General features: G+C 41.4%; 2 protein-coding genes across 2 annotated transcripts; one reads left to right on the forward strand and one right to left on the reverse strand.

The window, feature by feature from the left end:
• The first annotated feature begins 1,748 nt into the window (after positions 1-1,748).
• Positions 1,749-3,786, forward strand: LOC133789072 (uncharacterized). The gene is made up of 2 exons (XM_062226794.1): positions 1,749-2,316; positions 2,413-3,786. The coding sequence occupies exon 2, from the start codon at positions 2,477-2,479 to the stop codon at positions 3,122-3,124; it is 648 nt and encodes a 215-aa protein (XP_062082778.1). The 5' UTR covers positions 1,749-2,316; positions 2,413-2,476; the 3' UTR covers positions 3,125-3,786.
• A 10,989-nt stretch (positions 3,787-14,775) lies between these two features.
• Positions 14,776-15,338, reverse strand: LOC133789084 (auxin-induced protein 15A-like). The gene has a single exon (XM_062226806.1). It carries the CDS (start codon positions 15,271-15,273, stop codon positions 14,998-15,000), a length of 276 nt encoding a protein of 91 aa, XP_062082790.1. The 5' UTR covers positions 15,274-15,338; the 3' UTR covers positions 14,776-14,997.
• Between the last annotated feature and the right edge of the window lie 1,086 nt (positions 15,339-16,424).

A 16,424-nucleotide genomic window follows, 5' to 3' on the forward strand; every position in this document is an offset into this window, starting at 1 on the left:
GTATGCTGATTTTGTAAATTACTTGGTGAGCGGATTGCAGCCTCCTGATTTGAATAGGCAGCAGCTTAAAAAGTTTTTCCATGAGGTGAGATTCTACTATTGGGATGAGCCTTACTTGTACAGGCAGTGTGCGAATCGAATTATGCGGCGTTGTGTGCCGAAAGAGGAAGTTTCAAGCATCCTAGAACACTGTCATTCATCTCCCTATGGTGGACACTTTGGTGGTCAAAGAACAGCCGCTAAAGTCTTTCAATCGGGGTATTATTGGCCTTCTATTTTCAAGGATGCTCATGACTTTGCAAGAAGGTGTGATCGTTGCCAAAGAGTTGGCAACATTTCAGCAAGGAACGAAATGCCATTGAATTGCATCCTTGAAATAGAACTTTTTGATGTTTGGGGAATCGATTTCATGGGGCCATTTCCACCATCTTATGGCAATCTCTACATTTTGTTGGCAGTGGATTATGTCTCCAAATGGGTTGAAGTAGTAGCAAGTCCTACCAATGACTCCAAGGTGGTGTTGAAGTTTCTCCAAAAGCAAGTGTTCACTCGTTTTGGAACCCCTCGAGCATTGATAAGTGATGAAGGTACTCACTTTGTAAACAAGATCCTAGCTACCTTGTTGGCCAAGTACAATGTTAAACACAAGATTGCTACTGCCTATCATCCTCAAACCAACGGTCAAGCCGAGCTTTCTAACCGAGAGATCAAGGGTGTACTCGAAAAAGTTGTCAATCCTAATCGCAAGGATTGGTCTCAAAGGTTGGATGGCTCTCTTTGGGCTTACCGTACAGCATATAAAACACCTTTGGGCAAGTCCCCGTATCGATTGGTGTATGGGAAGGCTTGTCATTTGCCGGTGGAGCTGGAACATAGAGCTTTTTGGGCCATAAAGAAGCTGAACTTTGATCTCCATGCTGCTGGAGAGGCCCGAATGCTGCAGCTAAATGAGCTTGAAGAGATGAGGTTTTTCTCCTATGAAAATGCTAAGCTGTACAAGGAGAAAACCAAAAGATGGCATGACAAAAGAATCCAACATAGAGTGTTTGAGGAAGGACAGCAAGTTCTGCTCTTTAACTCGAGGCTGAAGTTGTTTCCTGGGAAGTTAAAGTCTCGATGGTCGGGACCATTCACTATCGTCAAAGTTTATCCTCACGGAGCTGTTGATGTCAAAGAAGATCAGTCCGGGAGGGTATTTAAAGTGAATGGGCAGCGACTAAAGCACTACTTTGGAGGGGAGGTCGATCGAGCAAAGACTTCCGTCACATTGAAAGAGGATTGAAGAAGAAGGACTACGGGTTGCAATGTACTCATTGCATCACATTTGGGCAACCCGGGAGTGGAAAGAACCAGTTGTAACTCTGTAAATATATTATATGTAATTAAGTTTGGGGTGTACCACCCCTTGTAAAAAGAAAAGGAAAAAAAAAAAAGAGAAGAAAAAGAAAAGCAAAAAAAAAATATATAAATAAAAATAATATATATATAAATACATATACTTGTGTTTTTTTTTAGGTTACTAAGTGTGTTTGCTGGTGTTTGTAATGATTTATTGCAGGTGGAAGAAAGGAAGCTGTAATATGGGAAGCTGGACAGGTTTGGTGAAAGATAGAAAATTTTCAAAAAAAAAAAAAAAAACTGGTAGTCCCAGTTGTTATAGCATTGCTTCAGCATTTAACAGGTGGCAGGAGGAAAAATGCTATGAGCATTTTTTATGAGAAAGTTTGAGGCCTTTTATAAAAAAAAAAAGGGGGGGGGGGAGGGGGGAAGAGCTGAAGGAGAAATAATTTACAAAAAATAAAAAAAATTAAATACCCCCAAAAAAAAAAATTATAACCCATAATCCTTATCCCTACATTCTCTAATTTCCCCATCATTTACAGCTCCACCCGAAACTCCCCAGAAAACCCAAACCGTCGCCTCCACAAACCACCACAACCCAGAAACCTCACAGCCATGACACCCCCCAACCCGCCATCCCAGCGATCCAAGCCGCCCTCGTCGAGCCACCGCACGGCCAGCGTCCCACACAGCCGCGACCCATCGACCCAACCACCAGCCACCACGACACCACGAACCCAGCAACACCCACAGCACCGAACCCACGAAACCACCTCATTCGAACCGCCCTCGTCGACCCACCAGCCCGTTCAGACCCCCAGCATCCGAAACAGCCAAGAATCCGCATCTCTGCCTCACCATTCCGAAGAACTCAAGGACCCATTCATCCAGCCACCACGCACCAACAGCGACCCAAACCAGACCGAGGCTCATCATCACCGCCACCATTTGTGACTACCTCAAGCTATTCTCTAGGTTGTTAGCTTATCTCCTACCTCATAATTTTACCATTTCTGTGATTGATTCTTGCTGAGTCTGGCAAGAAGAATTGAATTTTCTGTGCTGGTGTAGGTGTGGGTTTGGTGTGATATTGAGTACATTCGTGGCTGAAGACTGTTGTGAGGCAAAGTGAAACATGCCTAAGGTGAAACAGTGTGCTCAAAAATCCAAGAAAAAGAATTTTGCTGAGGTGCCGAAATTTGCATCACAGGCGGCAGAGGTGAAATACCACAACTCTATCCGCCAGAAGGATTTCTACGTAGAACGAGGCATTATGGCTAAGGACGCCAACTTGGGAGATCTGCCACAATGGTTAATTGATACTGTCACAGAGAGGAATTGGGAGACCCTGTGCTCAACACCGAAACCAGCCGTACCCGAGTTGGTCAAAGAATTCTATTCCAACTTCTTGGTCGACCAATGGCCAACAGAAGTGACTGTTCGAGGAACAGTGGTGCCTTTTTCAGATCAGGTCATCAATGATATATTTTTGCTGGAGTCCGTACCCTGTGAATTCTCCAAGAACCGTGACCATCTCTCTGATGAGCTCATTCAAGACATCCTCCCCGAGCTGGCCAAGCCCGAATCTGACTGGGATATCGACGACAATGGGACGTTCCGTTTCAGACGGACTGATTTGCATCACGATATCAAGTGTTTATACAGTTTCGTCCAATCCAGTTTTCTCCCCACGTCCCATGATTCAACGGTGAGCAGGGAACGCATGTGGATGCTGTACTGCATCATGAAGGGCATGCCGGTCGATATTGGCAGTGTGTTATAGCCCAAGAGATTTTTGATTGTGCGCATCGACCCAAAGGAAAACTCTTCCTGCCGTCCACCATCACCGCCATCTGTCGCGATGCAGGTGTACCGATTTGGCCTGAGGAGGGTACGGTTCCACAAAAGGGCCTCATTAGTTTCGGTCCAGCTCGTGCTCCGAAGAGTGCCGCCGCCTCATCTTCAGCTTCCAGTGATCCGATACTGGAGCAGTTGGCCAAGCAAGGAAAGATGCAGCACCTGCTGTCCATGAGGCAAACACAAATTTGTGAGCGTCTCCACACTCATTGGGGTTATGAGCAGCAGCGGGATGCAGCAATGAGGAGTGTTCTGCAAAAGGCTCTGCCCAAATCTGGTCCACAATTCCCAGCTTTCCCAGAGCACATTTTGGAGCCTTGGAATGGCATTGTTGAAGAAAAAGAGGACTCCCATGGCGAGGATTCCAAGTAAAGAGGGGGTTTCCTTTCCTTAGTTTCTTTTATTTTCTGTTAGTTGACTGTTTTTGTATTGTTGCATTCTGTTATTGTTTAATTTGTGTTTAATTCATGCCCTTTAGTAGTTGTTGTTGTGTTTCTGTTTGCCTTTGTAATTAAGAGGTACTTTTGTTTAGTCTTGCTTAGCGTAGCGCTCGATGATGATGATATTCACTTTCCTCCATTTGTGATATGCCCTGATTTTATGTGTCGAATATGCTAGTTCAGGTGCTATTGCTGTCCAAATGCCATCTATTAGTGATTCCTTCAATAGTTGTGTGCTTGTGCTATCCCACTATGCTTTGAATTCCTTCAACAGAAGTGGAGTCGTCATGTCTTTGGGGAGAGGAAAATGCGGAAACATTTCTTGGAAAGAAGACTGTTTGAGTTGGATATATTGGAGGAAGGGGGCTCTTGGAATGAAATCTTCTTTTGGAACGATCAAAGGTGAAGGAGGATTGGCAGCAAATTGTTTTTGAAGAAGAAAGAAGTGTGTGGTTTAAGGTTAAGTGTCGATGGGCAAAGGAAGGGGATGCTAATTCCAAACTTTTCCATAGCATTCTTAGTGCTCGGAAAGCAAGGGATTTCATTTCTAGGCTTGAGGAAGAGGATGGAACTATTTGGGATAAAGACCCCGATATTGACAGGGCTATTGTGGGTTTTTATTCATCTTTGTATTCGGCGGTGCCGAGAGATTGGGTGGGGGTGGACGGGATTTCCTGGTCTCCAATTTCGTCGGTTATGGCTTCTTTCCTTGAGCGTCCTTTTGCTGAAGACGAGATCAGACAAGCGGTTTTTTCGTGTGATGGCTCTAAAGCCCCGGGGCCAGATGGGTTTTCCATTGCAATTTATCAGAACAATTGGGAGGTAATGAAAAAGGATTTGATGGATGTATTTCATGATTTTTTCAAAGATGGTGTTATCCACGAAATTATCAATGAAACTTTCATTTGCCTGATTCCGAAGAAATTGAATAGCTGTCGGGTAAGGGACTACAGGCCTATCAGTCTAGTCACTAGTCTGTACAAAGTTATTTCAAAGGTGTTGGCTTATAGACTTCGAGGAGTTCTTTCAGACACAATTGCGGAATATCAAGGTGCTTTTGTCGAGGGGAGGCAGATCTTGGACACTGTTCTGATTGCAAATGAGGCAGGGGAGGAATATAGAAGCAAAGGAAGAAAAGGTTGGGTGTTTAAAATTGACTTCACTAAAGCTTATGATTGTGTGGACTGGGGTTTCTTGGAGTTAGTTTTGGAAAGGAAGGGTTTTGGTGAAGTTTGGAGGAGGTTGATGCGTGGGTGTTTATCCTCCACTTCTTACTCTATCTTTGTAAATGGGCGTTCAAGAGGAAAGTTTAAAGGTTACAGGGGTATTCGCCAGGGGGAGTCTTTGTCTCCATTCTTGTTCACTTTGATAGCGGATGTTTTGGGTAGAATGGTAGATAAAGCTAAAAGTGCCTCGGCTCTAAGAGGTTTCTCAGTGGGCAAGGATAAAGTGGATGTGAGCCACCTTTAGTTTGCAAACGATACGATTTTCTTCGCAAATGATGAGGAGTCCCTGGTGGTTCTCTTGGACATTCTAAAGGTCTTCGGTGGAGTTTCTGGGTTATCTATCAATTTGCAGAAATGTCAGCTTCTAGGGATAAATTTGCAGAAAGTGCTGGTGGATCAGAAAGCTAGTGAGATTGGGTGTGAAGTGGGTGAATGGCCTATTCAGTACTTGGGGCTTCCTTTGGGGGCTTCCCCACGATCCAAAGGGTTTTGGGACCCGGTGATATCTAAATGTGCTAATCGGTTGGATTCCTGGAAGAGTGCGTTTCTGTCTAGAGGTGGGAGGCTGACGCTTATTCAATCTGTTCTGTCTTCCATTCCCGTGTACTTCCTGTCGCTTTTTTGTATCCCTAAGAATGTGGAGATGACTATTGAGAATCTGATGCGCGATTTCTTTTGGGAAGGTGCGGACAAGTCAGGTGCCGATCATTTGGTCTCCTGGGTTGATGTTTGTAATTCTCGTAGTCACGGAGGCTTGGGGATTGGGAATTTGGTTTTGAGGAATAAGGCTTTTCTTATGAAGTGGTTGTGGCGGTTTCCATTGGAAAAGAATTCTTTATGGCAAAGGGTGGTCAGCAGTAGGTATGGTGCAGATGCTGGTTTCTGGGATACAAACGTGGGGAGTAGATTTTCAGTTCATGATCTGTGGAGAGACATTTCTTTGTTGTATGAGGAGTACAAGCGTAGGGTCTTTTTCAAAGTGGGGAGGGGTGACAGGATTCGCTTCTGGGAGGATAAGTGGATTGGTGAATGTTCCCTGAGCTCACGGTTCAATGATTTATTCAGGGTGTCCGAGGCAGCGAATGTTTCGATCAGAGACTTGTTAGTGGTTGATGGTGGTATTAGCTCCGAAGGTCTCGGCTGGGATTTCCGATTTAGAAGGAATTTATTCGACAGGGAGATTCCTAGCTTGATTGAGATGTCAGATTTGATTAAGGATGTGCATCTGCCAGAAATTTTGGAAGATAAAAGGATCTGGAAACCAGACAGTAGCGGGGTTTTCAGTTGCCAATCGGCCTTTCACAGCTTAGCCTATGATCAGTTAGGGCCAGAGTGGCCGTGGGCGAGGAGGTTATGGAAATGTGGTGTCCCCTACAAAATTAAAGTGTTTGGACAAGTTAAGTGTCCATGAGAATTTGCAGAGGAGGAGACCTTTCCATTCCTTGTCGCCAAATCGGTGTGCTAACTGTAACAACAATAGCAAGTCAGTGGGCCATTTGTTTCTTCGGTGCTCGTACGCCAGTATCATTTGGAATAAAGTTTTACAAGAATTCGGGGTCGATTGGTGTATGCCTTCCTCCTGTGCGCAATTGTTTCTCTCTCATTTGGAGGGAGGAAAGAGGGTGACGCGTTTATGGCAGTGTACCGTCCTCGCTACATTTTGGGCTATTTGGTTGGAGAGAAATTCAAGAACTTTTGACGAGTCCTCTTCTTCAGTGGACAATCTTTGGGATAAAATCAGGTTCTGGGTTGCCACTTGGGTGTATAGAACGAAAGAATTTGAGGGTGTGTTCTTTTTGGATCTTCGTAGGGAGTGGGTGCATTTGTGGTCATAACTTTTGTTTTCTTTTTTCCCTATGTTACTACGGTATTCCTCCGCCATAAGTGAGGGTTTTCAATATTATTTAGAAGAGGTCATTTCGATCTCTTACTCATTTTTCAAAAAAAAAAAAGATGGTTATATTCCGAAGGGTTCCAACGAGACCTATATATGTCTTATTCCTAAAAAGCTCAATAGTTGTCGCGTGAATGATTTTAGACCAATTAGCCTTGTCACGAGTGTGTATAAGATTATTTCAAAAGTTTTAGCCAATAGACTGAAAGGGGTGCTGTCAGAGACTATTTCAGAAACTCAGGGTGTGTTTGTAGAAGGACGACAGATTTTAGATTCTGTTCTAGTGGCTAATGAAGCAGTGGAAGAATATCGGAGTAAAGGGAAGAGGGGTTGGGTGTTCAAGATAGATTTTGAAAAAGCTTATGATTGTGTGGAGTGGGATTTTTTGGATTATGTGCTAGAACAAAAAGGTTTTGGTGCTCTTTGGCGAAAGTGGATGAAGGGTTGTCTCACATTTGTCTTTTTTTCAGTATTTGTGAATGGTAAGCCGAGGGGTAATTTTGGAGCCTCTTGAGGGCTTCGTCAAGGGGACCCTTTATGAAACGACCCAAATTCGCTAATGAGGCTTAAGGGCCTTGATTGGTGTGCCTGGAGGGCATAATGGGAATTATGTGTGTGATTTTAATTATTAAGATGCATGATTATGAGTTAAAGCATGTTATATGACTATTTGAGTATTTGAGATGCATGACTATGTGTATTAGTAAGCATGTAGGCCCTGATTAGGTTAGAAGGGCATAATCGTAATTTTGGCTATTATGGGCATAACTGTATTGATATATGTGATAATTGTTGAGACCACATTATTATGTGGATATATCTGTGATCTGTGACTCGAGACGATCCTAGCGAGCAAAGTAGCGAAAAAGTCATGGCGGGGATTTATACCCGGCTCGGGATGAGCCTAGGGGTATAAATGGGAATTTAGGGAATATACTGGAGTCTATCTTGACATTGAGAAATATTAATGGTGATTAAATAGGTATTGGGAATTAAGCGGGTAATATTAGAGACATTCGAGGAGTTAGCAGAAATTGGGTAAAATGCCCTTAAGTGGACTAAAGGATTAGAAATAAAGGGGAGGGCATTAGGGTCATTTGGCATGTAAGGAATAGATACACTGAGGCTTTATGTTAGTGGGAAGTGTAGAGGAATGTAGAAGTCTGAAAAAGAAGGAAAAGGAAAGGAAAAGAAAGAGAGAAAAACAGAGAGAGTTCTCTAAGTTGGTTTATATTTCCTTCACCTGTTTCTTGAGGATTTCTGGAGAAAAGCTCAGAGGAGAGCTAGGATAAACTAAGCATTAAGCACCCTAATCTAAGATTGAGAAATTGGCAGAGGTTTAGTAAGAGTCCATCAGCACTTGAGGTAAAATTCTGTAAGTTTCTTCAACTTTGGTTTTGGGTTCCTAGCCAAGTTGTCTAAGCTGTGTTGATGGGAATTCTAGGGAAGTTGGAGCCAAGGGTTGAGGAGAAGCAAGCCAAGGAAGTCTAGAGGCACCTTGAGGTCGAAATTCCACCAGAGGTATAAACTCTAAACTCTAACTTTGTTGTTAAGCTGGTTTTTACTGAGTTTTAGAGCTTAGGAGTGGCTATGGTGAATTCTGAGTTTGTGGATGCATGTACTTGAGTTCTAGGTGTTCGGGGTGCTTGGGATGAGAGGAGTATGGTCATAAGGTTGTTTTTGAGTTTGGGAAGGAGTTGGAAGAGTTTTTGTTGAGGTTGGTTCGAGAAAATCGCAGAAGAGAAAAATTGGTGTTGGACTGTCTGTGACTAGCGCTACAGCGCTAGCCTTTGGGCGCTTTAGCGCTAGGCCATAATGCCGAGGGGATTTTGGCTTCTGTTTGTAGCGCTGTAGCGCCCTCCCATGAGCGCTGTAGCGCTACCCTGCCTTTTGAAGGGGATTTTAGGGTTATTTGCAAGGGCTTTTGACCTAGGGTTTGGGGTTTGATTCCACCACCTTGTTTGGTGGAACTAGGACTTCCCGGGCGCTCGGGATTAGCCCCGAGGTTAGGTTTTGAACTTGAGGATCGATAATGACTTTGGCCCATGATTGTGTTTAGGTGAGCGCTAGGGCTTGAGGGGGATCGTGCTCAAGGAGTCGAGGGATCAAAGCTAGTGAATTGAAAGGTAAGAAAACTGCACCTGGTTATATGTTTGTGATGGGACTAAGTGCTCCCGATACTTGTATCGTGTCAATGATGGTACTACGCCATGGGACATGTAAAAGTGGCCTAAGAGTGCCGTACATAGTATTTGCGCGCTGGGCGCGGCTTGGCCACTGGTAGCCAAGAATATTCACTGAGCTCGACTTAAGCGGGCCGGAGTCAGTGGGATAACGGGAGCAGCCTGAGAGCGCTAGCCCTAGTTATCATTTGTGCAGTGATATGTGATATGAATTGAAATGCTTGGTATGTTGAATACTTGGTCATGCTGAATGATTATATGTTTGAGAACTTGTGATACAATGTGAGATATGGGATTGTCTGTCTATTGCTTATGCTCTGTTGTTGTGTTTTCTTGCTGGGCCTTGGCTCACGGGTGCTACGTGGTGCGGGTAAAGGCAAAGGCAAGTTGGACCAAGCCTGAGACGGAGAGCTCCGAGGTGGAATGTACATAGCCAGCTGTTCGATCGCCATGGTCGAGGAGTGGACCAGGACAGGGATTACCTAATTGTCTGTTTTGCCTTAGCATGGCTTGATATTGTGTATAAACCTTGTGTCTTTTGTAGACGATCTTAAAACTTGTGTCTTTTTGGGATCCCGTGTAAAGGATAATGTTTCTTAATGAAAATGTGGCTTTCGAGACCAAACCATTTTAAACCCTAGCTCCTTTACAGTTTTAGTAACAAGATTTTAATTAAATGACTTGATTAGCAAGTCTGGCACTTTATAAACACACAGTTTAACGGTCTTGGCTATCCAGGGCGTTATACTTTATCTCCTTTTTTGTTCACCATTGTGGCGAACGTTCTCAGTAGCTTAGTGGACAAAGCAAAGGTTTCTTCAGTATTTAAAGGATTTTGGGTGGGTAAGGATAAGGTAGAGGTGAGTCATTTGCAATTTGCTGACGATACAGTTTTCTTTATAAATGACGAGGTGTCACTTCAGGCTTTGCTAGATATTCTTAAGGCTTTTTCGGCCATCTCAGGTTTGCAAATCAATTTTCAAAAGTGTCAATTGTTAGGGCTTAATGTGGAGGAGGAGGTTGTGATTTCACGTGCTTCAATTATTGGGTGTGAGGTTGGAAAATGGCCAATGAGGTACTTAGGTCTTCCTTTGGGAGGCAATCCGAGACTTAAGTCCTTTTGGGAGCCAGTTATGGCTAAGTGTGCAAAACGGTTAGCTGGGTGGAAGAGTGTCTTTCTTTCTAGAGGGGGTCGACTGACTTTGATTCAATCGGTGTTGTCTTCATTACCGGTGTATTATTTGTCGTTGTTCAGAGCTCTAAAAAATATTTTGAAGGGTTTGGAAAGGCTGATGTGTGATTTTTTGTGGGATGGGGCAGATAATAAGGGGTCCGAGCATTTGGTAGCATGGAACGATGTTTGTAAGCCCCTTTATCAAGGTGGCCTTGGAATAGGACATTTAGAAGAAAGGAACAAAGCCTTTCTTATTAAATGGTTATGGAGATTCCCTTTGGAGCGTAAATCTCTGTGGCATAAAGTGGTGTTGAGTCGTTATGGCCAGGCGGAAAATTTGTGGGATACAAAGTCGATAGGGAGATTTACTGCAAGGGGCCCGTGGAAGGACATCTCCTCTCTTTATGGTGAGTATTTGGGGATGGTTCCCTTTAAAGTGGGGCACAAAGATTTGGTGAGGTTTTGGGAGGATGTTTGGATTAAAGGGCAAGCATTGAAGGACAGGTTTCCGGATTTGGCCATCATTTCTCAAGCTAGGAACACTCCAATTATTGAGATGGGTGTTTCAAGGGATGTGGGAGAAGGGGTGGATTGGGACTTTCGGTTCAGAAGGCCTCTTTTCGATAGGGAAGTTCTATCTTTGATTGAGCTACTAAGGGTTTTGGAGTTTGTTAATTTACCATCAATTTTGGACGGTAGGAGGGTATGGGAACCCGATCCCAGCGAGTTGTTTTCTTGCAAGTTTGCTTTTCAGAAGCTCAATTTTGATAATGGTCGGTTTGATGTGTTGTGGGCTAGGATCTTATGGAAAAGTCAAGTTCCTTCTAAAGTAAAGGTGTTTAGCTGGTTATTGTGCATGGAGAAACTAAGTGTTAATGATGTTCTTCAGCGGCGTCGTCCGTATCTGTGCCTTTCTCCTAGTTGGTGTGTTTGTTGTAAAAAGGCGGCTGAATCTGTATCTCATCTATTTTTGTTTTGTGAGTTGGCCCAGTCAATTTGGTCAAAGGTGTGGGGTGAGTTTGGGGTGAGCTGGTGCCATCCTTCTTCTTGCTCTCAGTTGTTATGTTGTGGTTTAATGGGGATAAACGTTTGAATAAGTTGTGGAGGGCTACAATATTGGCTTCTTTTTGGGCAATTTGGTTAGAACGGAATAGCAGAATCTTTGATGAAAAGACTAGTCTTTGTGTATTCATTTGGGAGAGAATTAAGTTTTGGGTTGCCGCTTGGGTGTATCGCACAAAGGGTTTTGAGGGCTTATCCTTTTTGGATCTCTCTAGAGAGTGGAAGAGTTTTTTGGTAGTGTAGTCTGGTTTGTAGGGGGTGTCCCTTTGTCCTTGTATTTAGATTTTTGTTTGTACCAAGGCTTTCCTCCGCCATAAGCGAGGGTTATTTATATTTTTGAGTGGGGGCCTGACTTAGTGTTTGGTCTCTATCTCCTTTTTCAAAAAAAAAATATATATATTCGCCCAACTAGTCTCCTTAATAACATCACTCCCTTGGAAGTTCTTTTCCAAAGAGTAGCTAGCTATCATCACTTACGCACCTTTGGTTGTTTGTGCTATCCGAATTTATCTAAAACCACCACACACAAGTTGAGTCCTAGATCCACCCCTTGTATTTTTCTGGGGTATCCATCTTCTCATCGTGGTTATAGATGTTATGACTTCCACACTAAAAAGGTCATCATTTCCCGTCATGTGGTTTTTGACGAAAGTGTTTTTCCATATTCTAAACACTACACTCCGCATGTTCGTGACTATGCTTTTTTGAGCAATGAGGATTCCCTTCCTCCATTCATCAAAACCGTGATACCACCCCCTACCATGACCCCACCTTCACCATCCACTCTTCCCATTGACCATCTCGATGACCCCGACCTCCCATATTTCCCACCTCCTCCCCGACCCCACTTCCCTCCCACCATCCCGAGTCACCCATGACCTACGATTCTATCGACCCTGCTGACATTACAATTTCCCCGGCCTCATCTCCTCCTAATGAGGATCCAAACCAACAAACTCACAAGGCAAAGTACTACAATATGTGTTTCATTTCGCTTAGGAGGAGCAAGCAGCTTCTACCAATAATAAAGAGACAACTTTGTCTAAGAGTAGAACCAAAATTTGTTCTCTGCTTCATCCAAATCAGCTGGTGAAATGATAACTTCTAACTGTATTATTATTTTTGTATTTTATAGTATTTTTTATTTATAATTTATCAAACATATATTAAATTCATGCTGTAGAAAACAGTTAGATGTTAACAATGCTTTTTTAAATGGTGAGTTACAAGAGGAGGTTTATATGCTTCAACCTCCAGGCTTTCAAGATAAAGCAGCTCCTCAGTTGGTGTGTAAACTTAACAAGGCTATCTATGGACTAAAACAGGCTCCAAGAGCTTGGTTCAATAAGCTTCGAACAGCTCTACATTCCTTTGGTTTCATTTCTTCAAGAGCAGATCAATCCCTTTTCTTGAGGAAATTAGATCAACATACACTTTTCCTACTAGTCTGTGTTGATGATATTCTGGTCACAGGAAGTTCAGATGCTGCTATCATGGAATTAGTCTTTAATCTGAACAAGTTATTTGCTCTTAAGGACCTTGGCAATATTGACTACTTTCTTGGAGTTCAAGTTCACCATCTTGATCAAGGTCTTCACTTGTGTCAGACGAAATATATATTGGATCTTCTTTTTTTTTTTGAAAAGATGAGTCAGAGGTCAGAAAGACCTCCTCTCAAAATCAATTATAACCCTCACTTTTGGCGGAGGAATACCGTGGAAACAAAAATAAGACAAAAACAAGGCCCTAGAAAAAGAACCAGAACATAAAGATTAAGACCACAAATACATCCATTCCCTACAAAGATCCAAAAAGAAAACATCTTCTTACTTATGCAAAGATGGAATTTGCTAACTCTCTGCCTACACCAATGGCTAGTGGTGAAAAGCTCTCTCTCCAAGATGGTGATCCAATGGAAGATCCTTTTCTCTATAGGAGTGTTGTAGGGGCTTTGCAGTATGTGATGATTACAAGGCCTGAAATTTCATATGTAGTCAACAAAGTCTCACAGTTTATGCAAACTCCTTTAGACATTCATTGGAAAGTTGTAAAGAAGGTGCTTCGATACTTAAAATGTACTCTGGACTATGGCTTAACTTTCTACAACTCTCCACAACTTCGTCTTACAACTTTCTCAGATGCTGATTGGGCGTTTGACCCTGATGACAGACGGTCAACATCTGGTTTTTGTGTATATCTGGAAGGAAATCTCATTTCATGGGCATCTAAGAAACAAAGAACTGTCTCCCGTTCCAGTACAGAGGCAGAGTATAGAAGCTTAGCTCATGCCATTGCTGAGCTTATGTGGATTCAGTCTCTCCTTCAAGAAATTGGTGCTTTAACACAACACCCTCCTACTATTTGGTGTGACAATCAGAGTACCATTCTCATGTCTCAGAATCCGGTCCTGCACTCTAGAACAAAGCATATCGAATTAGATCTTTACTTTGTTCGTGAACAAATTCTTCACAAGCAGTTGGTGGTGAAGCACACTCCAGCACATGACCAGATAGCTGATACTCTCACTAAGCCTCTGTCAAAACAACGGTTTCTACTTCTTCGAGACAAACTTAGGGTCCATTCCTTAGCTACCCTAAGTTTGAGGGGGGATGTTAGAGCTAGGTGTTCATAGTTTGTTACTTTCAGTTGCTTCTGTTGTAACCAACTGTACTTAGTTGTTTCTGTTGTAACCAAATGTACTTAGCTTCCTCTACTATATAAGTGTACTTAGCTTCATTGAATTAATACAACTGAGATTACTTTTCAATATTGTTCTTTACTTCCTCACAATTAATATCTTGTTTGATGTGCAAGTTTAATAATGTAGACTGAGAACATGGAGAAGTATTCTTTTAGGAAAAAGAAAGGTTCTAATCAAATAAATTTGATGAGAGAAAACATATTTCCTTGGAAATTATTCAAAAGGACTCATGACTACTTCCTCGTGGTCCCCAAGGAAAAATATTTACAAGATCGTTGGCAAACAAAAAATTGAAATAATAATAAGTTTTGTTAGTAATTTTTATCTATAAGCGCTTACACCCATTACTAGGCATTTAAGTGAGAAATATGTCTAATAAGATTATGAAGTAATCTTCTTTGAATGGAATTGATAGAGCTCCCATTGGATGATTGAAGTAATCTAAGAGACTAATGAGACATAGTTTCTAATATTCTTAGAACAACTATATTGGTTTTTAAATGTGGAATTTTCCATGTCATTGATCGATTGTAAATGTTGGTTAGGCAATACTTCAAAGATCTTAGCTGGTGTTGATGTATTCCAACACAGTTATGCAACTAATTATTTTCCTATGGCACTGTGTTAAGTGATGAGAGGTGTAGAAAGCAATGAGAGAGTTTCAAGAAATTTATTAAAAAGATTGAACTTCTTACAAGAAATTTATTTATGTAATAATAGAGTAATGAAATCGTGCAGTTTCATTCTCCAAGAAAATGGTTCACTGTAAATTTGGTAAATCAGAGTTCTATGATCTGTTTGGTCTGACAACTCAAAACTAAAATGACTATTTTGAAGTGCCAAATTCGTTATTTCGCAGATTACTTTGCATATCAATATGAAACAAGAAGAATGAAAAAGATTATAGATCTTAATATGGAGAGATTAAAACAAAACAATTTATTGAAGAAAAACTTTAGCAGTTTCATTTGTATCATTCTCAGAGACATTTTTATTTCAGTCCCCAAGGAAAAATATTTACATGGTGATGGTATTGGCATTGTTTGCCATACAAAAATTGTAACAATCATTTTTGTCAATAGTTAGCATCTTTCTATACTAATCATCATTCATTAGACATTAATTTAAGCTAGAAACAAGATTGATGAAAGCATCTTCACTGCAAGGAATTGTTAGAGCACCCATTGGATGATCAAATCCAAATTCTTCTTCAGCCTGACATAGCAATTCTTGGAATGAATGGTGGTTCAAGTATGATACTGGGATCACAAATCTTGTCATTTTGTTCTCCCCAACATAAACTGCCAAATAGCCTTTTGGAACATCTTTTGCACTAGAAAAAGACCTCTGAATAAGTTGCTTAGCATGAACTACGCCGGGAAAACGAAAACCCATGATTGTTGAAGTCTCTAAACGAAGAAGAAAGATGAAAATGTAAGCAAAGAGAGAGATCTCAAAGTTCTGCAAAAGAAAGCTCTAGTACTTGAGAATGTGAGGAGTTGAGGTGCTAAAGAACTCAATCTTATGAGTATATATAATCAATACCCTTGATGAGAAATGTAGAAAAGATAACTCTGTTGTGTGGAAATGAATGGTGCTGATTAAGGAGATGGGGTCTAGTGAGTGGCATAATCTTTGAGCAATCACATGGTTGTGTCTTCCAGCTCATTATTATTGATTCAAAGTTGAAAGTCGACTTATTTGAAAGCCACAAAAGAAAAACATTGTTAGTTGGAGGATGCATTAGGTGATCACATATGTTCCAAAATGGTTTCTCTTTGCTGCATATCATATGTTTCAAGTGGGGTTTCCTTGTAGGTTGTTCACCTGGTTTGATGTCTATGTATGTCACAGTCAAAACCACCAAGTGTCCATGTATGAGTTAGAAGGCAAAATCATGTGAAGATTGAAATACTTATTATGTTTCTTTTCCAATTCCAGCCACATTAATTTCTTGAGAACCATTCATCTATATATACATGATACCATCAAGTTCTCACATTCTCTATTATTTTTTTTTGTCCATGGCAAGAAGCCTGCCAGGAGTCACTTTCCAATGTTAAAGGAGCAACTTTTAAGACTACAAACATTCCAAAAGGCTACTTTGCAATCTATGTTTGTTTCAAGAACTACTAAGTATGGAAGAAGAAAAAGAATTCAGATATGAAAATTAGTTGGGTGAAATTACAATTCTTTGCAGAGATGATACTTCATTGATCTCAGTTCTCAGAATTGTAAATAGTGTCCTTTATATGCAACATCGAGCCACTGATCTTATAATAAAATAAGAAAATGGAGAGGATTTCTATAAGTAAAAATACTTCAACCAAATAATCCATTCAAAGAAAAGAAATGCAACATTCATTTGTATCATTCTTGGAAACATTTTCCTTTTGGCTCCTAAGGACAAATATTTACATCGTACTGGCATTGTTGCCATCCAATTTTTCTATACTCATAATTTGGCATTCAACTGAGAAATAATATGGATAAGTGTCTTTTTTGCATAGGAAAGAAAGAGATTTAAGAGAAATGCTAAGGAACCC

The sequence above is a fragment of the Humulus lupulus genome, chromosome 7 (assembly GCF_963169125.1).
Source record: "Humulus lupulus chromosome 7, drHumLupu1.1, whole genome shotgun sequence".
NCBI classification, from domain to species: domain Eukaryota; kingdom Viridiplantae; phylum Streptophyta; class Magnoliopsida; order Rosales; family Cannabaceae; genus Humulus; species Humulus lupulus.

Bases quoted from the DNA above. Each gene is read 5' to 3' on its own strand.
- LOC133789084 (XM_062226806.1), bottom strand. From the start codon at position 15,273: ATGGGTTTTCGTTTTCCCGGCGTAGTTCATGCTAAGCAACTTATTCAG.
- LOC133789072 (XM_062226794.1), top strand. From the start codon at position 2,477: ATGCCTAAGGTGAAACAGTGTGCTCAAAAATCCAAGAAAAAGAATTTT.